Source organism: Vulpes lagopus, chromosome 14 (assembly GCF_018345385.1).
Source record: "Vulpes lagopus strain Blue_001 chromosome 14, ASM1834538v1, whole genome shotgun sequence".
Taxonomy (NCBI): domain Eukaryota; kingdom Metazoa; phylum Chordata; class Mammalia; order Carnivora; family Canidae; genus Vulpes; species Vulpes lagopus.
The window spans coordinates 30811211-30835182 of record NC_054837.1 but is presented as its reverse complement, the minus strand read 5'-3'; the positions used below and the strand labels follow the sequence as shown (position 1 = coordinate 30835182).

Sequence of the window (23972 nt, the reverse complement as noted above, 5' to 3'; positions counted from 1 at the left end):
AGGGAGTCTGCTTGAGGATTCTCTCTCTCCCTCTGCCTCTCTCATCCTCTCTAAAATAAATAAATCTTTTAAAAAATAAATAAAATAGGGCACCTGGGTGGCTCAGTCTGTTAAGCATCTGCCTTCAGCTCAGGTCATGATCCCAGTGAGTCCAGTATTAGACTCCCTGCTAAGTGAGGAGTCTGCTTCTCTCTCTCCATCTACCACTCTCCATTGCTTGTGTTCTCTCTCACACACACACACTCTCTCTCAAATAAATAAAATCTTTAAATAAATAAAATGATTAATTTTGTTATGTAACTTTCACATCCATTTTTTTAATTTTAATGAAGAAATGAGAAGAAAAAAGAAAAATAATGAATAAAAATAAAAATATTTTTAAGTAATGGAGAAAAATTTAAACAGTGAAGAAAAATCAAATAAAAAATAATGAAGGAAAATCAAAGATAAAATAAAAAGCAAAACCTAATTTAAAGTAATAGACAAAAAAAAGCAAGCAAAGGAAGCCCATGCTTGAGAGCGGTGAGGGCCTGGACCACATCCCTAGCCAGTGAACCAGTGTTGGTATCATCCCACCCAAAACTCAAGTTGTGGCCTAGAACAACCCCTGTGGTCTGGGGAGGGAAAAGAGGCAGCCACACAAAAATGGTGAGATGAGCCTGGGTTGCTCAAAGAAGTCTGGACTAGTATTTCCCACAAGAAGAGGGCACCTAGGTGGCTTAGTGGTTGAGCATCTGCCTTTAACTCAGGTCCTGATCTCAGGGTCCTGGGATCAAGTCCTGTATTGGCCTCCACATTGAGCCTACTTCTCCTTCTGCCTATGTCTCTGCCTCTCTCTGTGTATCTCTCATAAATAAATAAAATCTTTTAAAAAAAGAAGAAGAAGAAAGCCCCAAGCCACCTAATATAAGACCTGGTTTGGTGTTGTCCACTATGACAGGCCAACTTGGAAAAACTACAGAAACACATGATGAAGTGAAGCAAGCACAGGCAAAAAAATTTATGTAAGATTAATTTTAAAAATAAATACATCAGAGAAAAACCCACTATCATGAAAGATAGTCACATACACATAGATTTTAAAAGAAAAGGAAAATTTTGGCCTGAGAAAAGAATCAATATGGAGAAATCTGAAAAAGCTTTAAATATGTTTAAATTTGTCAATGAGATAAAGGAGGTGAAAGTATCCTGGCAACAAGAACAGGATAGTATTAAACAAGAATAGGGACATACAAGAAAGAACCAATTAAGAATCATGGAAGTTAAAAATGCATTCATTGAAATTAAACCTCAGATTGACTCTTCTAATCATCCACATACAACCCCAAAATAAATCAAGCCAGAAAAAGTACGTTGGAGGATCACCAGGGACTGAGCACAAAATATTCTCCTATGAAAGTGCTATCCTGCTTTTCTCTCACCTCAATGACTTCCCCTATCAGAGAAAGCGTTTTTTCCCATTTGTGAACAGTTTGAAGAAAAGGCCCCACAAATCTGCTTCCCGAGATGCTTTGCAGGTTGACAGTGTTGTCATCAAGACACTGGATGATTTCGTCGACAGACCCCAAAATGTAGCCTCGCTCCTGTGTGCCTTTGAAATACTTGACCACCGCAAACTTCATACTTTCCCACGTGTCCAGGATTTCCTTCACAGCCTGGTCAGGAATATAAAAAAGAGAAGTTTGGGCACAGACGTTGGAAAAACAAAATTCCAACCCAATAGCAACTCCCTGAGCTTGCCTTTGGTCAGTTGCTCAACCCAGAGTCAGGGTCAGTTTTCTGGTAAGTAGAAACTCTGTCATGGTGACCCCAGCATCACTTACCAAGCACTTGCTGTGTGCCAGGTAAGCACATTGCATTTGGATTGCCTTCTGTCAAAGCAGCTTAGTGAAATAAGGATTATTACCCACATTTTATAGAGATGGGTACTGGGTGCTCAGAGAGCTTGGTCAGGTCACTCAGCACCAGAACCAAGGTCTAAATTTCCTAGTCCACCTCCCTGCTCCCTGTGCGATCCTACCCCTATGTTTACCATTAAGCAAAGAAAATCAGATCACAAAGTAATATGCCTATTAATGATTTTCAAAAAACAGCTGTATAAATATTTATGTGTATGTGATCCATATATGTGTATATTGCATACATATGTATATGTGGTATATGCATTTATATACATGTATGTGTGTTTATACATGTTTGTGTATGACTATGTATAGTTTGTATAGGTGTGTAGAGGTATACGTAAGCATGTGTCTACACACTTTTAAGTATTCAAGGAGATACACTGAAATGTTACTAATAATTATCTTCAGGTGGTAGAATTATAAGTGATTTCTCAGTTTTCTACCATGAACATCCATTGATACATTTAATAAATACATTGGAAGTGAGAAACCATAATTTAGAATAAAAAATTTAACCAAGCAGAAATCCTATTTCTAGAGCAAACAATTCTTTATTACTTGAATACAATGAGTACCAAAACAAACATTTTGTCTTTGCCCAAAAAAAAAAAAAAATAATTCTCTAGGGGACCTGGGTGGCCTAGTTGAGTAAGCACCTGCCTTCAGCTCAGGTCGTGAGCTCAGGGTCCTGGAAATGAGCCCCAAGTCTGGCTCCCTGCTCAATGGAGAGTCTGCTTCTCCCTCTCTCTCTGCCCCTCCCTCAGCTCATTCTCTCTCTCTTTCTCAAATAAATCTTTAAAAATAATAATAATTCTCTGAAACAAATATGACACTGTGTATTAACTGTACTGAAATTTAAATGAAATAAAAATAATTCTCTTTTTTTCTAAACTGTTTTTATTTATTTCTATTTTTTTTAAAGATTTATTTATTTATTCATAGAGAGCGAGAGAGAGAGGCAGAGACATGGGCAGAGGGAGAAGCAGGCTCCATGCAGGAAGCCCGATGTGGGACTCGATCCCGGGTCTCCAGGATCACATCCCGGGCTGCAGGCGGCACCAAACCACTGCACCACCAGGGCTGCCCCTAAACTGTTTTTATATCTAAAAAGAGTCTTACTTTCTCAATGGCAATCTCTTTGACAGCAGCCATTACAATCTCATTGAGAACATCCGTGTGTTTGTGAAGTTCCATAGCAAACATGTTTTCCAAGGTGAACGTCTCTGTCATCTCAAAAAATACACCTGTTTTTTCCATAAGCTCTTTCCAATGCCTGAAAGTGGATCCAAAATAAAGACTTCATGCTTCCTGGATTTAGTGATGAATTTAATTATTCCTGCTTAAATCACAAGGCAAATCCCATTATAAATGAGGACATCATTGGAATTACAGTTCCAAAGTTTTCCAAAATCCCATTGGTTTCCAGAACCAAACCCAGGAAACAACATCTAGCAAGATATGCTCTTAGATGGCTAGTCTTTACGGCCACCCAAGAGAATATGAAGCTTTTAACTTTTTGGAACCTACTTCTGTCCCATAGACCAGTGATCTCGACCTCTGTCACTTCACTCAGCCTGTTGGAGACCCTGGTGTAAGTTGTGAGCTGTCGTGTGTTCAGTAAATATTTATTGTGCTCCTAGCTCTGCGCTATGATTTGTATATTGGATTAGTTTGCATATTGGGTTAGGTAAAATATATTACTAAATATATATTATACTAACTATATATATTACTAAATATAAATAAAATATATTACTAAAATTATTTTTACCTGTTTTACTTTTTCAAAACAGCTAATGGAAACATTTTAAATTACATATCTGGGTCATGTACTTCTGTTGGATGGTACTGACCCAGATCCCCTGCTATAATATTTTAAACATTAGAATGAAGCAACCACAAATGCCCGTTTACATCTGGCAGGATTTGTTTAAAAAAAAAAAAAAAACAGGAGAATCCTTGTGGTTGATCATTGTATAGAAACTTCACACAGAGGGGCATCTGGGTGGCTCAGTGGTTGAGCATCCGCCTTTGGCTCAGGTCATGATCCTGGGGTCCTGGGATCGAGTCCCACATCAGGTTCCCCACAGGGAGCCTGCTTCTCCTTCTGCCTGTGTCTCTGCCTCTCTCTCTCTCTCTCTCTCTCAATCTCTCTCTCTGTCTCTCATGAATAAATAAATAAAATCTAAAAAGAAACAAACAAACTTCACACGGAAACAATTTCATAGAAATGTGACCTTTGGATTTTGTCATCAGATCTAAGCAAAGACATGTTTTAGACTAAAACTCCTCCCCCTTACACAACAGGTAACAGGATGAAACAAACCTGTCTCTTAGTGCTTCATGCTTTAAGTCAAGAAGTAGAGGAATCGAGTCTTTGAATGCCTTCATTTTTGCTTCTAAATGGTAGGCCACTGAAAGGTTTCGGACCTGCCGGGGTAGCTTTCTAAGAGACTTGAGAAAACCTTCAATTCCTTCCTGGAGGAACTGAACATTCAGGTTGATCCAGAGGGTCTGAGACCATTCTTCTTTTGCAACCTGGAAATGGATGAGAAATAGTCCCATCAATAAGACCCTCTGACCAGGGGAGCCAGCGCTTAATCCCTGGTCATGCTCCCTTCTTTGCAAATATTATCACCCATCTACCTACAAAAACCTCAAATTCACAAAAGGAAGTATGGATTACTGGTTCCAAAACTACAAACAAAAGAATTCCAACTTTTTCAAGGCCCTGACAAAATAAGGCTGTCTCCTGAGGAGGTGCAGAATCCAAAATTATGTCTTCCTTTCCACAGATGAAAAGCGAGAAGTATAGAATCAGTTAACAGCCTTCTCTCTTAAATCACAGAGCCACTTCGTACTTAAGGCATATACTTCATTCAGGTTCCGTCTTAATGTGCTTCTCTTTCCCAACAAAAGCAGCTAAGATTACAAAATACTTACAGTTTGGATAATCCTGCCCAATTATCATACAGAAAAGACTTTTTGTGCTGTAGCTTCCTGAGATTTAACATAAAAAGTACAATCTTGCATAAAATTTACCATCTTGGATACTTTGCATTTATTTGCAACCTGTGACATCTGGGCTCAATGGGGTTGCTTCCAGTCACAAAACATATTTAACAGAATATTATGTTGATTGATGAAATATACATATGGTAATTTTGACTCAGATGAAAATGACTTTAAGATGTATTTACAACTTTTCATTTGTCTTCTAAAAAGATATTAAAAGCTCAAATAACTTTTTAGATTATGTTGAAATGACATCCATGATTCACTACTGTATTTTTTTGTAAAAATTTAATGAGATGAATCAGAAAGAAACTAAAAGTATTTCTTGGGAGTTCCAACACCTAAACGTGCAGCCTGTCTGTGATTAAAGGGCCTTTCCTCCCTCCACCCTGTTCCCCGCCCCTCTCTCACTGATTAGTTTATAAAACCATAACTGTGGTTAAATCCACTCCTTGACATTCATCAGTGCTCAACACCTACACCTGGGCAGCCAACCACGATGGCTGAGGACACTCATCCTCATTCACAAGCCTCAGTCTAAATCCAGGGCCCTAAGGCTGCTTTCCCTTGGGGCCCAGCTGCTGTGACATTCTTTCCCACACCACCACCTCACCCCTGCTCCACCATCCTCAACCAGCCAACCTCCCTGCTCATCATCCTCTCCACTGACGACCTTGCTGTGCACCTCCCTAAGCAATCAGAATAGAACGTTCAACATCTCCCACTAGAAGCATCTCTACGCATATGCTCTGCCTTCCCCATATGATCCTATTGCCTCCTACCCGGGCCATATGCTGACCCCATTCTTTCCCTATTGCTCAGGGACATCAGACATCCCTCAAGCAAGCCTCCCCTCTGTCTCCGATCACAGAGTGTTTCCTCCTTACTGGATCATTCCCATCACTATACAAACTCCTGCTGTAATTTCTCCCATCCTGACCCCACATCCCTTCCACCCACCACTCCTCATCTCTCTGCTTCCCTTTGCAACAAAACACATTTGGAAAGCTGTCTAGATTTGGCGTTTCTGATTCCTCTCTTCCCATTCTCTTTGTCTATTTTAATCTTTACTGAGAATTAACTGGCATATACAACTGGATATATTTAAAGTGCCAAATTTGCTAGGTACTGGCATGTGTGCACACCCACAAGACCATCGCCACAGTTGAGATTGTGAAGTCATTCATAGCTCTCAAAAGTCTCCTCCTGACTCTGTTACACCCCCTCCCACCCTTAGACAAATACTGCCCTGCTTTCCACCATGATAAATTCATTGGCATGTTCTAGAACTTTATGCAAATGGAATCATACAGGATGTACTCTTTGATATCTCAACAAGATGATCTTGAGACCCATCCATGTTGCTGCCCTAGTACATCAATAGTTTGACCCTTTCTACTACTTTCTAGCACTCCATGGGACTAGATGTAACACAGTTTCCTTATTTGTTCACTTGGTGGATATTTGGGTTGTTTCTAGTTTGGGCTATTACAAATAAAATATCTGTGAACATTCAAGTAAAAGTCTTTGGAGGGATCTATGCTTTCTTTTCTTTTGGGGCAAATACCTTGGACTCACTCTAATTAGGCTTCCACAGCTACCACTGCATCAAAATGTTTCTTTCCAAGGTCACAGTGGCCTCCATGATGTGAAATTCGGTGGTTATTCCACACTTCCTCTCTTACTTGATCTGATGCATTTGGTGTGGTTGGATCACACGCCCTCAGAAAGGCTTTTTCCACTTGGCTTCCAAGACATCTTCCTACCACCTAGGCCACTCCTTGTTCTCTTTTCTTCTTGGGGGGCATCGTCTTGGGGTATTTGATGTTGGAGGGCTCCAGGCTCAGCCCTTTGTTCTCCTCCTCCATGTACCCCAGCCCCAGGTGTACTGGACTGAAGAGTGCCCCTTCTCATGAACTCATATCCCCCTGGAACCTCAGAATGTGACCTTATATGGACATAAGGTCTTTGCAGATGTAATTAATCATGATGAGGCTGTGCTGGAGTAGGGGGGCCCTAAATCCAATGACTGCACCAGGAAAAAAACTTGCTCCTGGTTCAAGGCCTTGCTCAAATGCCCCTCCCTAGGCCACATCCTTTCTCCTCTGGGCCCCATGGTGCTCTAGCTACTGTATTCCTATTACAAATCAGAGCAGGATGGTGATTTGTTTGTGGCTCAGTGTAATCATCAATTTTATGTGTCAACCTGACTGAGCCACATATGCCCAGATATTTGGCTAAACGTGATTCTGGACAATGCTTCCCAGGGTGTTTCTGGGTGAGATTAACATTTGAATCAGTAGCCTAAGCAAAGCAGATTTCCCTCCCCACTGTGGGTGGGAAGAACTAGAGAGAAGAAATCTGAGTTAGACAGAACTGTCTCTCTGCCAGACTATCTTCAAGCCGGGACAGCAGTCTTCTCCTGCCTTCTAGCTCGGGCCCGAATGTGCACTCCACCATCAGCTCTCCAGGGTCTCCAGCTTGCCAACCCCAGATCTTGGGTCTTCTGGTCTCCATAACTATATGAGTCAATTCCTTATAATAAATCTTTTTGGTGGGGCACCTGGCTGGCTCAGTCAGTAGAGCATGCAACTCTTGATTTGGGGGTCCTGAGTTCAAGCCCCATGTTGGGGAGAGAGATTACTTTAGGGAGAGAAAAGTCTATTTGGTGCCTATTGGTTCTGTTTCTCAGGAGAACCAGACTACAACAGTCAATCTCTCCTGGGGCCTCAAGAGGGCAGGAATGGAATGGGCAGATGCAACTCCTTTCCAGACCCTATTCTCCAAGCAGCATGGTGCTGGGCTGTACAGAACAGAGTGAATGGATGAGTAATAAAGAAATGAATGGTGTGAATTTGCATGGGGAACATACTCTCAAGAGAGGCATCCAAATGCCATGATATTTGCTACTTCTAATTTCCACTTCCAGCTAAATGGTTTACCCCACTCCCTAACCAAGCCTCAACCACCAAGGAGAGTTTTCTTTTTTATTATTGTGGTAAAATACACACACATTTGCCATTTTAACCAGTTTTACATGTACGATTCGGTGTTATCAAGTATATTTACTATGTTGTACAATCATCACCACCATCTAGTTCCAAAACTTTCTCATCACCCCAAATGGAAACCATAGATCCATTGGCAATTGCTCCCCATTACTTCTTCCCAAGAGCCACTGTGAGATGGGGCACCCAGGTGGCTCAGTCTATTAAGTGTCTGCCTCCAGACAGACACTTGTGAAAATTGTGGAAATGTCAGGTCATGATCCCGGGGTCCTGAGTTTGAACCCCACATTAGACTCTCTGCTCAGTAGGGAGCCTTCTTCTCCCTCTGCCTCTGCCTGCTCCCCACTCTGCTTGTGCTCTCACTCTCTTTCTCTCTGTCAAATAAATAAATACAATCTTAAAAAAAAAAAAAAGAACCAAAGAGAGAGCTTCTATGAAAATTTCCCCAGGCCTATTATTATGGCAGCCTCACAATCCACTGGGCCTAGGTCTCACACTGCCCCCAGTGAGTGGAGTCTGTGGCTGGACACTTACCTTTAGTCCTTCATAGAGCTCATAAATGGTCCTCAGTTCGTTCATTTCCTTCTGCACTTTGAGCAGCTCTGGGTACATTGTAATTGGAAGATCAAAAAGTTTCTCAGCATTAGCCAATTCCTGACGGTTCTTCTCATGTTTCGTGAGCTCCTTTTCAAAAGTGGCTAAAAGTTCTACTCCTGGGGAACAAGTAAATAAATAGATCAATGAGTGCATAAAAATACAAGGTACACAAAATGGAGTAAGAAATTACAGGCAATGCACATAAACTATCTTTTTATCCACAGAAATCGCCTGGGAAGTCACATTTGGAATTACCACGACTTCATCTCTCCATCACTCCAACAGAAACCAGAGGGCCAGGTACATAAACAAAATTCTCAAGTTAGAAAATTCTGTCTCAACAAAAAGAAATAAAAGGCATTCAAATTGGCAAAGAAGAAGTCAAACTCTCCCTCTTTGCAGGTGACATGATACTGTACATAGAAAACCCAAAAGACTCCACCCCAAAATTGTTAGAACTCACAGCAATTCAGCAATGTGGTAGGATACAAAATTAATCCACAGAAATCAGTTACATTTCTATACACTAACAACGAAGCTTCAGAGAGATAAATTAAGGAATCAATCCCATTTGCAGTTGCACCCAAAACCATAAAATATCTAGGAATAAACCTAACCAAAGAAGTAAAGGATCTATACTCTAAAAACTACAGAACACTTATGAAAGCAATTGAGGAAGACACAAAGAGAAGGGAAAACATTCCATGCTCATGGATTGCAAGAATAAATATTGTGAAAATGTCTATGCCACCCAGAGCAATATACACATTCAATGCAATCCCTACCAAAATATCATGGACTTTCTTCACAGAGATGGAACAAATAATCCTAAGATCTGTATGGAACCAGAAAAGACCCCGAATAGCCAGAGGAATGTTGAAAGAGAAAATCAAAGCTGGAGGCATCACAATGATGACAAGCTATACTACAAAGCTGTGATTATCTAGACAGTATGGTACTGGCACAAAAATAGACAGATAGATCAATGGAACAGAATAGAGAACCCAGAAATGGGCCCTCAACTTATGGTCAACTCCTCTTCCACAAAGCAGGAAACACCCAAAGGAAAAAAAGACAGTTTCTTTAACAAATGGTGTTGGGAAACCTTGACAGCCACATGCAGAAGAATGAAACTGGACCATCCTCTTACACCATACACAAAGATAAACTCAAAATGGTTGGAAGATCTAAACATGAGACAAGAATTCATCAAAATCCTAGAGGAGAACAACAGCAACCTTTTTTAACTTGGCCACAGCAACTTCTTACAAAACATGTCTAAAAAGGCAAGGGAACAAAAGCGATAGTGAACTATTGTGACTTCATAGAGATAAAAAGCTTCTGCACAGCAAAGGAAACAGTCAACCAAACCAGAAGGCAGCCTACAGAATGGGAGAAGATATTTGCAAATGACATGGCATATAAAGGGCTAGTATCCAATATCTATAAAGAACTTAACAAACTCAACACCCCAAACCAAATAACCCAGTCAAGAAATGAGCAGAAGACATGAACAGATATTTCTCCAAAGAAGACATACATAGAGCCAACAAGCACATGGAAAAATGCTCCATATCACTTGTCATCAGGGAAATACAAATCAAAACCACAGTGAGATACCACTTTACACCAGTGAGAATGGCTAAAATTAATAAGACAGGAAACAACAAATATCGGTGAGGATGTGGAGAAAGGGGAACCCTCTTGCACTGTTGGTGGGAATGAAACCTGATACAGTCACTCTGGAAACCAGTGTGGAGGTTCCTCAAGAAGTTAAAAATAGAGCTACTCTACAACCCAGCAATTGTACCACTGGGTATTTACCCCAAAGATACAGATGTAGTGAAACAATGGGACACCTGCACCCCAATGTTCATAACAGCTATGTCCACGATAGCCAAACTGTGGAAGGGGCCACGATGTCCTTCGACAGATGAATGGATAAAGAAGATGTGGTATATATATATATATAGGAATATAACTCAGCTATCAGAAAGGATGAATATCTACCATTTACGTAGACATGGATTGAATTGGAGGGTGTTATACTGAGTGAAATAAGTCATTCAGAGAAAGACAATTTTCATATCGTTTCACTCATATGTGGAATATAAGAAATAATGAAAGGGACCATAAGGGAAGGTGGGAAACTGAGTAGGAAAGACACCTAACTCTGGGAAATAAACAAAGGGTTGCAGAAGGGAAGGTGGGGGGCGGGGGGGACAGGGTAACTGGGTGACGGGTATTAAGGAAGGCACATGATGAAAATGAGCACTGGGTGTTAAATTGAATTTAAATTAAAAAGAAAAAGAAAATTCTGTCTCTTTCACATTATCCCTCTAAGTGGGCTCAATCTGGGCTGCACATTAGAATCCCATAGGAGCTTTAAAAATCTTGGGATCAGACTTTTCAGATCTGGGATCCTCAGGTGAACCCAGTGTACAGGCAAGGTTAGACCACTGCTCTATTCCATCATCCCATAAAATTCTTAAGCAAAACATACTCAAGTATCTCAGTAAGTCCAATGGGAATAGTCTTACCTTTATCAAGATCATCACCAACAGAACCAGGGCCTTCACGATAAAAACGCTTTGCAAAATCCTCTATCTGCTGTCTGTAGTTTGATATTTCACCTCGAGTAATCTGAGAAGGGCAGGGTTGCATTCACTTATCCCAATAGATATTTGTCAATATCTTTACTCAGAAAGTACAAAATTTAAAAGGTACCTCTGTGAAAGTTCTCTTTATGCCCCCAAGAGCATGCTCCACATTCACTGATTCATTAAACAGATTTGACCACATGCTTTCAATCTTGTCAACCAGTTCTTTCTCTGCATCAGAAGGCTAATTAAAAAAAAAAAAAAAAACAGAACAAATAATAAATAATCTGTAATTTGAAACTGAAATTCTGGTCAAAACTACTTCTCAGGGATTTCTGCTTCTGAAAATAGCAGGCTAGGTCATTTGAACCCACAAAAAATAACTGCTTGAATTAGAAAAAATTATATATTTATAATGAAAAGAAAATCAGGATAAAATCATTTTTAAAAATAAGTAGATAGGGGCTACTGGGTGGCTCAGATAGTTAAGCTTCTGCCTTTGTCCTGATTGGGATTCAGCCTGCTGGGCTCCCTGCTCAGCAGGGAGTCTGCTTCTCCCTCACACTTGCACACACGCTGTCTCCCTCTCAAATAAATAAATAAATTATTTTTAAAAAATAAGTAAATAATATAGAGAGATAACCTAGAGAGATAAGCCCTTCATAAACTAAAACTCAGCTTCATATACACTTAATCTCTAATTAAAATAAGGTTATCTTAGCTTGCTGATACATCCAGCTGTGCTGTCAGAAGCAACAACAAATCTCTGATGAAATATAACATCTGGAGCCTCCTATCCTCTCTACAAATTTGTTATGTGTGGTATCCAGAACTCAATCAGAAATAAGAGGTGGGTAAGGATCAAAATGACTTGAAGGAAACCAAGAGACACACAGACACTATAAGCAGACCATAAGGGAGTTTTAAGACACAGAATTTTAAATAATTTTACTTAATAAAGGAAACTAAAGACAACATTGAAAACTTTTATTTTAATCATAAATATAGAAATTTTGCATACTGTGCATTTTTCCGAGGAGAGGATCTCTAACTTTTTGGGCTACTGCTCAATGAAGGTATCCAAAGCAGTCAAGCAACATAAATGTGGAAACACAAGTTTTATGCAAATGCAGACTTACAATACCTATTTGCTTCTTTCTTCTAGTCTGTTTTTCCAGCTGATTCTGAGTGTATGTGATGCACAGTATGCAAAATTTTGCATGCAGTTTCATGGAGATCCCAGACCCCCTAAAATTCTTCCATGGACCTCTAAAGGTCCTTGAAACCACCCTGAATGACCCCAAATAAAGACAATTGAACTATTTATCTTCTACTCATTTCTTTTATCACACTATCTCTCTCCTTCTCTCTCTGCCTCTCCCTCCCTCACTTCTTATTATTTTTGCAAAAGCCTGTTTATTAAAGGGAGTTAACATAAAGTGAAAATAAAAGAAGAGATTGACATGGTGTGCCGTTACAGATCAAGCTACAAAAAATACTACTTGAGTCATGCCACATCAAGAAATAATCTGTTTTCATTAACCTAAATAACTGTGGGATTGCTTTACACTTAAGTCTTATTACTTAAGTTCATATTTGAGAAGTATTTCTGAAAAGGGTCTTAGAATTCAACCCAACTGTAAAATGCTTAAGAAAATCATTCACTCACAAAGACATTATACATTGCCATGGTGCGGTATCGCTCCTGGACATCCCTGTACCTCAGTTCCATGACCAGAGATTTACTTCTAATTTCTGCAATGGTTGCAAGGACAAACTTGAGATCTTCAAGGGTACTGGGGCTCTTCTTCAGGTTTTTGGCCAGAGTCTATAAAAGAGAGGTCAAGGAACACTAAGTAAACCTAAAAAAAACAATCCCAAATAAAGACCTAACTTTTGTGAGAAGCAGTTTCATTAAATCCGGTGATCTGCTACCTTCATCTCTTCATTGAGATTAAGGAGCTCCTCCTTTGCTGACTCATTGAGAAGCTTTCCAAGCGAGGTCACCCAGGACTTGGCAATTTCTTGCACTGTGTTTGCCAGCGGCCCTAGCTGGAGCCTGATGCAGTGCTCATCCTTAATTAAAGGGTGCCGCAGGACTTCATAGGCTATCTTGGAATAGAACTGCAACTTTTCATCATACGCTACACAAGGAGGTCTCTTGGAGGCGAACTTCTCCATCACAATGGCTTTGTCCAATTTCCACAGATGTCGATACCCCTTCCATTTTTGGAGGTACTTCATAAGACTGATCAGAATCCTGTGGACGTTTTGAGGGATCATAACAGCTTGTTCAATTATCTGAGGGTTCATGGAAATATCATTATAAAAGCTAATAATAACAAGTTCTTCTTCCTCCCCCTTCTGAGGAGGGCATTCTATGCAGCTGCCATTCATCCATCGAACAAAATGCTGGCAAAAGAAGAATCAGAGGAAAAAGACAGCACTTCAGTATTTATTTTGCTTCCTATATTCATATTCAGGAATAAGTCTTGCTAGTAACGGAAATCACTATTATTTCTCCCTTTTGCATTTTTACTGTGGTAAAAAAAATACATAACATAAAATTTACCATTTTAGTAATTTAAAATACTTACAATTCAGTTACACTAAGTACATTCATGATGCTGTACAACCCTTATGGTGATCTTATTCTACAAGTTTTTCATTACCACTAAATTACCTATTAGTAGTTACTCCCCATTTCTCCCACTCCCCCACCCCTGGCAACCACTATTCTATTCTCTGCCTCTATGAGTTTGACTTTTTAAAATTTTTACTTAAATTTTAGTTAGTTAACATATAGTGCAATATTGATTTCCCTATGGAATGGGAGAAGATATTTGCAAAGAACATGTCTAACAAAGGGTTAGTATCCAAAATCCTCTTAAAATCCTACAGCCGCCAGATAAATGCACTTCAGCTAGCTTAGAAGATGATGGTAAATCACGCACAGGAGAACCATGGTGCCCCAGCCAACACCCAGCTGATCATCAGACATGTGACCGAGCACAGCCAGGATCAGAAGAACCTCTCAGCAGAACCCAACCCACAGAACCATGAGCTAAATAGACAGCTATTGTTTCAAGCCTTTAGGACTTAAAGTAGCTTATTATGAAAGGGGGGAAAAAGCTAACTTTTAAAATAACAATAGAAGGTGCCTGGGTGGCTCAGTCTGTTAAGCATCTGCCTTGCTCAGGTCATGATCTTGGGGTCCTGGCATTGAGTCCCCTCATGGGGCTCCCTGTTCAGTGAGGAGCCGGCTTTTCCCACTCTCTCTGCTGCTCCCCCTGCTTGTGCTCTCTCTCGCTCATACTCTGTCAAAATAAATAAAATCTGTAAAAAATAAAATAACAGTAGCCACCCACCTCCTGTAGCAGGGATGAATAAAACAACATAAGTTTCTATATTTACAGGTGGAGAAGACACAGAAAGTCAGGAAAATGAACTCCCCAGTGCCCCAGAACAAATCCATGAATTGGATACCCCCTGCCGCACAGTCAAGACTCCCTCTTCCTTTAACCAATTGTGGCTCATAGCAGCAAAGCCTGGGTGTGTCACACACAACTCCTTTCCGTATGTGAAATGGGAACCACATGAAGTACCAGGAGCATTCCTAGCACTGGCCCTTGTAGGCAAAGTTTGTTTGGAACCACGAACTGCCAAGCACCATGCCAAGCTCTCCATACACATTACAAAAGTTAATCCCATTAACAGCCCTAGAGGGCAGACTGCATCATCATGTCCATGTAATAAATGAGGTTGCTAACATCCTGGTTAAAAACTTTTGCTTGGGCAGCCCAGGTGGCTCAGTGGTTGAGCACCTGCCTTCAGCCCAGGGTGTGATCCTGGAGACCCAGATTGAGTCCCATGTCGGGCTCCCTACATGGAGCTTGCTTCTCCCTCTGCCTGTCTCTCTGTCTCTCCGTCTCTCTGTCTCTCTGTCTGTGTGTGTATGTGTGTGTCTCGTGAATAAATAAATAAGTAAAATCTTTTAAAAAAAGGAAAAAACTTTTGCTTATTTTGCTTTCAGTTTTGAGATGGGAAACCCTGGAGCTCAAAGAGAGGGGTCATGAAGACACAGTGAGTCACCAAGGCATAAATGTTGATTTGCAGAGATTTTTGTTAAGCATTTTACAAAAGGATCGGCAAAAATTATTTTTATTTGAAAGAAAGCATTGATGAAAGTTAAGATAATGCAGGCTTCACTGAAAGCCTCAGATCCATCTGTTGGTGGAGACCAGGTTGGGGGGCGGGGAGGCGGGGCATTAAGCTTGCATAAAATGTCATAACTCACTTTCACAATGTTTCACAGAGCGTCTTTCCTATTGATTTACCCCTTGGAAATTGTTTCCCTGTTTAAAGATGCAGTGATATAACACCTATAACTTAAGAGAATTTTTAAAAACTGAGGTTTAATGAATAATTTCACTTGTATAGTTTCTAAAAATATAAGCAGCTGATCATTAATTTCCAAATACAGAGAATAAAATTCCTGATTTGTAATATCTATACTGAGTTTTATGCTTTATAAAATTCCTAAATCAAATGTCTGAAACACATCTAGACTTTCCAAGGAATCCAAGTAAAAAGGAAACATTAGTGTCTTGAGGGGATGTGATTCAGATGGCTCTCTTTTACCATTGTGGGTGAGACATAAACTATGGGTTATTTGCCCATAGACACTCATCTGAAAAGCATTTACATGGTTGAGAGCCAAGTATGTGCCAGATGCTGCTGGGGGTGCTAAGGACTCAAAAGTGGAGAGACACACACAGTCCATGGTCCCACGCAACTTGCATTCTAGTGGCACCAGAAAGTCGTAGATAGATGAGCAAGTAAACACATAAGAAAAGGTCAAATAGTGGGGTGCCTGGGTGGCTCAGGCAGTTAAGTGTCTGCCTTCGGCCTAGGCCATGATCTCAGGGTCCTGCAATCGAGCCCTTTGTGGGGCTCCTTGCTCAATGGGGGGTCTGCTTCTCATTCTCCATCTGTCCCTCCCCTTGATTGTGCTTTCTCTCTTTCTCAAATAAATAAATAGAATTTAAAAAAAGAAAGAAAGAAAAGGTCAGATAGTGATAAAGGACAGGAAGAAGGAATTGGGTGACAGGATAGAGAACAATAAGGAGCCACTAAGTAAAAGTCTGGGGGCAGAAGTTTCCAGGCAGAGGGAACAGTTAACTGTAATCATGTCAAGGAGGATCTATCTAGTGCTACTGCTGGAGGTACATTAGGCTGGAGCATGACAGAGCATGACAGGTAGCAATGGAGATCAGAAAGGCAGGCAGGTGGGGTACCTGCGTGGCTCAGTAGGTTGAACATCTGATGCCTGATTTCTACTCAGATCATGATCTTGGGGTCATGAGATTGAGCTTGGTGGGAAGTCTGCCTAGATCCTCTCTCTTTCTCTCTCTCTGCCTCTGCCCTTCCCTTTGCTTGCATGTTCTCTCTCTCCCTCTCTCTCTAAAAATAAATATATCTTCAAAAAAATAAAAAAAGGAAGGCATGCAGGTGCTGGATTATGACCATGGTAAGGAGTTCAGATTATGTTCTAATGCAATGTGAAGTCATCAGGAGTTTTTGTACAAGAGATCTGGCGAGAAGTGATTCATATTTTTAAAATAGAAAATATTTGACCCCCTGTGGTGGAGAACGGATTATGGAAGCTACAGCTATAGTCCAGCTGTGGGATGATGCATGGGAGTCAACCAGGCCTCCAAGGGGCAAGATATGGGTGGATGGGAAGACACAGAGGAATCAAAGCTGGCTTCTAGGTTTCTGGCTCACACGATTGGAAAACCTGGGGCAGGATCAGGTTGCAAGACGGGAAGTCAAGAATTCCACCTTGGACATGCCAAGACTAAGGTCAGACGGGACATATCAAGGACGCAGGTGACTCAAAATAGAGAGGTCTGGACTAGAGATGGACATAGGTGGTCATCTCCAGAGAGGAGGCATTAAGAGCCATGAGATTGGTCATGATTACACAGAGAGGAGATAAGGGAGCTGGAATCAAGCTATGAGGCAACCTGGGCTCTAAAGATCTAGAGAAGGCACCAGGAAGGTGTGCAATGGTCTGGACAAGGGGCAGAGCAGAGCCTAAGTTCTCCAGAGCCTCAGCAACTTGCTTCCCAAAGCTTGTCGGCCAGCCGTCAGTGGTGACAAGTCCCCAGTGAGTCCACAAAGACATGTCTGCCCTTACCTTGGTGATCTCCACACAATTTTGGACACAATGGACGCACATTTTGTCGATTTCATTTGCATTGGGATGAAGGATGATCTCAGGAGCTGTCAGAATGGTGTCCGTTTGAAACAAAGGAGCATTTCCAAGGATTAAAGAATTGAAAGACTGCAAATTCCTAAGGGGGTTAACAAAAGAGACCCAGAGCTCACTGGAGGGAAGTACATCCAACACTCGATGGAAACAGCTAGCATCACAAAAGTCACATGTGAAAACCTGCTGTGAGGAAGAACACATGCAGTAACAGACAGTGTGAATTGAGTTTTATTATGTACTCCTGTTTGGGCCCATATTTTTAAATAGCTCACTTCTACTTTGGGGAAGTGAATATCTATTAGTTGGAAGACATTTAAATAACAGTGATGACTTCCAGAAGCTGTTCCACTTGGTTCAGGAAAAATGGTCTTCACACTGGCTCTGTCATTCCTTGTCCTCAGGATTCAGCTCAGATGTGGCCTCTGGAGGCCTTTCTTGACCACCTAATTACAACAGCTGCTCCATTTTCTCCCCAGAACACTATTCTGTGTTATTTCTTTCACAGAAATCATCTTGGTTATGTTTGCTTCCTTGTGTTTTGTATCTCTCCTATGAAGATGGAGAAGCTCCAGAAGCACAGGGGCCCTGTCTGGTCCAGTGTCTGCCTCATGCAGGCTCTAAAAGACCTGTGAATGAATGAATGAGTGGATAGATGGATAGATGGCTGGATGGATATATGGATAGATGAATCGATGGATGGATGGATGGATGGATGGATGGATGGATGGATGGACGGATGGATGGATGGATGACTGAATGGATGGATGACTGGATGGATATATGGATGCAGAGAAAACACTGCATTTTAGAAAGGGAAATACTACAGGAGGTGCCATATTTAAGGGGATGCTGCAGGAATCTAACTTAGAAGCAATAATTAAAAAATCAAATGTGTAGAGTGCCTGGATGGCTCAGTGGCTGAGCATCTGCCTTTGGCTCAGGTCATGATCCTGGGGTCTTGGTATCGAGTCCCACATCAGGCTCCCCACCGAGAGGCTGCTTCTCTCTCTCTGTCTATGTCTCTGTCTCTCTCTGTGTGTCTCTTATGAATAAATAAATAAAATCTTTTGTAGAAGACAGATTTTCGTAAAGGATAAGCTTAGTAAAATTTATCAAATTGGGTCCAGGAAGCAAGACAACTGAAGGTATTTATTTTATTTATTAATGTCTTATTCCTAAGTGAGTTTTAGCAGCTCACAAGAATAACTGCAATAAAAAACCCTAAAATTAAGTGGGATAAAATAAGAAAGGAAATAGACACTAATCAGGGATATTTAGTTAAGTGATTGAGGCCCAGGTTCATATCCTAGCCCTTCTTCTTACTAGATGTATGTGTGGCATTAGGCAAGTCACCTATCCTCTCAACAGTCTGTGTCTGAAAAATACAGATGAAACTGTAAAGGGTGTAACATGAACCTGGTGGAAAGTAAGCTGTCGTCATACATGTTAGCTTTAAATATATATATATATATATGAGAGAGAATGTCAAGAAGGAGACAATGCAAACAAAAATACCTATACACTTGCTGCATTTAGGCTGCAAATTTGGTTCTGAGTTTCCCAGCAACCAAGGAGAAAAGGGAAGACATGAAGTCAACAGTTCAAAGTATCCACACAGTTTAAAAACGAAACAATAAAAAAATTATAGACAAAAATAAAAATACTTTTTCAAGAGGCTAAGATTAGAAGGGACGATAGAGAAATTTCTTCTGGGGTTCATTACCAAGAAGATGTTGTGTGATGAAATGAACACCACCCTTGACAACATGAAGGTATGAAGTTCCTAGGCTGGCTTCCTAGAATGATCCTAAGTCCATGCAATGAAGCCTAGGCATTCAGCTCTTGGCTGATCTAGCTGAGGTGCTTGGCTGTGGTCTAGAACTCTAGGAGGGATGGGAGAGCCTTGTCTATTGTGAGGCATTACAGGCATTAAACAGGCATTACAGGCATTAAACACATATATGATGCCCATGGTAGTCAGGGATTTACTGTGGACCACTGGGGAGAACAAATGGGTCTTAGGTCCTTCAAATCAGCCTCTCTCAATAGGGGAGGGCATCACCTAGGATTCTCTGTTGCCAGTTGAACACAGATGCATGTATGTCTTTCAGATAGTTGAAGTGGAAAGAGGCATAATTTCCTTTTCTGAACGTTGAGGGGCTTAACAAGAATGTGAGCCAAATTGGAAAGGCATCCTTGCATCCTGTGAGCACCCTTCAACCAGAAAGCAGACTTACTGTCCGAATGATTTCTATTCTGCACTTTGTGAACCCCTTCCTTTAACGATTCATATATGTAGACTACTTTAATCTATGACACTGTCTTTAAAACAGGCAACAAGGTTAACTTACTTCAGGATGAGCTTTGTCAAGACCTCATAAATTTTATATTCCCAGTATTCATAATAGGAGGCCAGCTTGGGAGCCTTGCCCGTATTGGTGTGGATGACCAGACCCTCGACTTTGGTCAGCAGAGGCCCAATGGCAAGATACCACCTGACCATGTGGTCCACGTCCTTGACTCTTTCTCGTTCAATGTGCTCAAAGAATTCCTTTACACCTGTAGAGGAAGACATCTGTTACAATTCTTCATGGATGCAGGAAAGGACATTACTCACAAGCAATCCAAACATGAGCTATATATCTTAGAAATACAAGAACAACCTCTATTGTAGATTGAAAGAAGAAAATAAGTCAATACCAAAAGCCAAGACATGCCGTAGGCCAATAAATAAATAAATAAATGGCAACATGGGAATGCCCATTGTGCATGCCAAAGCATACTGCATACAAAAGTTGACTTTTATATCTTTGGGCATTCTTGCTTTTCTTAAATTGCTTTTTGACTAGTCTAAGACCACTTAAAATACCTTATTTAAATAAGTAAATGTGAGCCCATAAAAATACAATCTACTGGGATCCCTGGGTGGCGCAGTGGTTTGGCGCCTGCCTTTGGCCCAGGGCGCGATCCTGGAGACCCGGGATCGAGTCCCGCGTCGGGCTCCCGGTGCATGGGGCCTGCTTCTCCCTCTGCCTATGTCTCTGCCTCTCTCGCTCTCTCTCTGTGTGACTATCATAAATAAATAAAAATTGAAAAAAAAATACAATCTACTGTTACAAAGGTATTGACAAAAGTACTACTGTTTTCACAGATTTGGGAATTTGTAAAACAGTCTAAGCAATACATAAAAATGGCAAAAAGCAAAAATTACTCATGATGGTTTCAAGTAAATGACTGAGACCTTTAGCAATGATTTTATTCCATTCATGGAATAAATGTCTCTGTGTTTGCATTTGCATTCATGCAATCACAACCAACAGGTTTTTTCATTTCTTCTGTAATCAGAGAAACAAGAAATTGTATCTACCTGGGAGATCATCCTCACTTTTAGGTGCTGGATATTTAAAGAGATTTATAGACTCTATTAATGTAAGCCTGGAAGAAATATCATCTGCATTCTTATGAATCTGGTGGACAAGGGACTCAAATTTCCCAATGGCCTGTTTGCACCGAGTTATGTAGTCAGCAATACCTTTGAGGGGCGGAATGAAAGAAAAAAAAGAAAGATATTTAGCTTTCAACTCTTTCTTTCCATACCCTGCCCATCAACATCTGGAATGTTAATACTGGCATCCCTTCATAGGAAAGACCCTGCTCACTGGGTGTTATACTATATGTTGGCAAATCGAACTCCAATAAGTATGTATATAAAGAATGCAACCGATCAGGATACGAAAGCACAGTCACTTCATTACAAACAGGAATAAAATTATTAACCATGAGAAAATGTGAAAAAAGGGACTTCATTTGTGCAGCCACTCTTTTTTTAAAAAAAGATTTTATTTATTTATTCACGAGAGACACAGAGAGAGAGAGAGAGAGAGAGGCAGAAACAGAGGCAGAGGGAGAAGCAGGGTCCATGCAGGGAGCCCGGTGTGGGACTCGATCATACCCTGGGCCGAAGGCGGCACTAAACCACTGAGCCAACAGGGCTGCCCAACCACTCTTATTACCTGTAAAATATTGTGGAATCACCTGGAAATAGTAAAATACTTAAACATGAAGAAAAAAAAAAGGAAAGACCCTGCTCATCTAATCTTGGGTCTTTGCGGTGGCAAACATCCACTTAGCACCCTTAAGGACTAGGACAAGGAGCCCTGTTCTCAGAATCAACCAAATGATACATTTTCTCGATTCAGATTTTAGCAAACCATCATCTAAGCACTGTGAGGAGAAAGAGAAGGTCCAACTCTATTGTCTTCTCATTGCCATGGCAACTTGAACCCTCCACTCTACCCTACCCTGCCGCCAGTCTCCTTCGACCTGTTGCTTAGAAACGTAACCAGCAATAACTTGAATAGTAAACCTGAATTAAGCACCTATGATTGGTCAAGTAGTAGTCTAAGCATGTTATTATGTCGTTAAATTTTTACAACAATCTTGTGAATTGGGTACTAAGATTATGCTGACTTTACAGATGAGGACACTGAGCCTACACAAGGTTGAGTCACATGGGTAGAGCTGGACTTTTCACTCAAGGGTTTAACTCTGGAGCCAAAGTCTGAATGGACATGTTCTCCATATAAAGGAGAAGAGAAAAAGAGAAGGAAAAGAGGGGAGAAGATTTGAAAAGAAAGGGGAAAAAAGGCAAAAAGGCCTTGTTTATTTAAAAGAGTAAAGGGAACTTCTACTTCCAGGATGAGGGAGTAGACATGCTTTTCCTTTTTCCTCCTGCCAAACACAGTTAAGAACCCTGCACATAATCTATAAAACAAATATAAGACTCTAAAAAGTGAAGAGAAGCAAACTGGCTAGGACCTTGGGATCTGAAGAATGAGTTCCTTGGGTTCCTTTTCCTTCTATATCTCAAACTTAGAGCTTAAGAAGCCGGTGATCTATAAATGCCAAAGCCCCCCAAAAGTCTGCACTCTCTAGCCAAAGGACCAGGGAAGGGACATTCTGGAAAGACAGAATATTTTACACAGCAAATACTCTACTCTAGTCAAACACCATAGACAAAAACTATGACCTCACTCAAACCCTTGCCAGTAAGGGTTACCTGGGGCAGCCTAGACTTCCACCTTCATAATACTGTGATGAGGCATCCCAACCCCTCTGCTTCTCATGCCTGCCATGGTAGTATCAGAAAAGGCCTGGAGGTAGATGGGACTACATAAAAAGAATTAACTGTATCTATATATATATATTTTTTTAAGATTTACTTATTTATTTATGATAGACATAGAGAGAGAGAGGCAAAGACACAGGAGGAGGGAGAAGCAGGCTCTATGCCGGGAGCCCGACGTGGGACTCGATCCCGGGACCCCAGGATCATGCCCCGGGTCAAAGGCAGGCGCCAAACCACTGAGCCACCCAGGGATCCCCTTGTATCTCTATAGACGAGCAACAAACATGTAGACCAAAATTAGATGATACACAGTATCATCTACAACCTTTCAACAAAAGGCTAAATACTTCAGCATAAATCTAACAAAACATGTACAAAACTTGTATGTTGAAAACTACACAGTGCTAATGAAAAAAAATCAAAGATCTGGGATCCCTGGGTAGCTCAGTGGTTTGGCACCTGCCTTTGGCCCAGGGCGCGATCCTGGAGTCCCAGGATCGAGTCCTGTGTCCAGCTCCCAGCATGGAGCCTGCTTCTCCCTCTGCCTGTGTCTCTGCCTCTCTCTCTCCCTCTCTCTCTCTCTCTCTCTCATAAATAAATAAATCTTTTTTTAAAAATCAAAGATCTGAATAAGTGTAAAGATATACCATGTTCATGGACTACAAAAGCTCAACATACTACAGATATCAATTTCCCTAAATTTGATATATAGATAACATAATTCCCATCAAAATCCCAGAAAGCATATTTTGGTAGATATAGACAAGATTATTCTAAAGTTTATATGGAAAAGCAAAGGAACTGGAATAGCCAAAATAAGTGCTTAAGGAAAAAAATGGGAAGAATCAGTCTACTAATTTCAAAACTTACCATATAGCTACAGTAATCAAGAGTGTGATAGTGGCAGAGGAACAGACACATAGATTAATGGAACAGAATAAAGAATCCAGAAATGACCCATACAAATGTGCCCAGCTAGTTTTTTACAAAGATGCAAACTCAGGGGCTCCTGGGTGGCTCAGTCAGTTAAGTGTCTGCCTTTGGCTCAGGTCACGATCCCAGGGTCCTGGGATTGAGCCCCACCCTGGGCTCCCTGCTCAATGGGGAGTCTGCTTCTCCCTCTGCTCCCCCCCCCCCCGCCCATGCTCTCTCGCTCTCTTTCTCTCTTTCAAATAAATAAAAGCTTTTTTTAAAAAGATGCAAACTCAATTTAATGGAAAAAGCCTTTTCAACAAATGATGCTGAAGAAACTGGACTTCCATAGTCAAGAAGAAGAAGGAAGAGGAGGAAGAAGTACAAGATGAGAGAGAAATAAATTTCAAGTCTCACACTTTGTACAAAAAATTAACTCAATATTGATCACAAACTTAACTGCAAAATATAAAATTATAACATATTTAGAAAAAATAAGAGAAAGTCTTTGGGATGTAGGTCTAGGCAAAA

At 40.8% G+C, this 23972-nt stretch overlaps 1 protein-coding gene across 2 annotated transcripts in view; it reads right to left on the bottom strand.

Annotated features, from left to right (window-relative positions):
- DNAH10 (dynein axonemal heavy chain 10) overlaps nt 1-23972 on the bottom strand; it is a 132522-nt gene that overhangs the window by 78297 nt on the left and 30253 nt on the right. For both annotated transcript variants that reach the window (XM_041729521.1, XM_041729520.1), the window contains 11 exons: nt 20769-20933; nt 19753-19960; nt 17327-17483; nt 13060-13536; nt 12794-12952; nt 11252-11368; nt 11065-11167; nt 8462-8640; nt 4231-4442; nt 3024-3177; nt 1422-1655 (listed from right to left, as the gene is read on the bottom strand). In XM_041729521.1, coding sequence (XP_041585455.1) covers nt 1422-1655; nt 3024-3177; nt 4231-4442; nt 8462-8640; nt 11065-11167; nt 11252-11368; nt 12794-12952; nt 13060-13536; nt 17327-17483; nt 19753-19960; nt 20769-20933 — 2165 coding nt within the window. The remainder of the gene's footprint in view (nt 1-1421; nt 1656-3023; nt 3178-4230; nt 4443-8461; nt 8641-11064; nt 11168-11251; nt 11369-12793; nt 12953-13059; nt 13537-17326; nt 17484-19752; nt 19961-20768; nt 20934-23972) is intronic.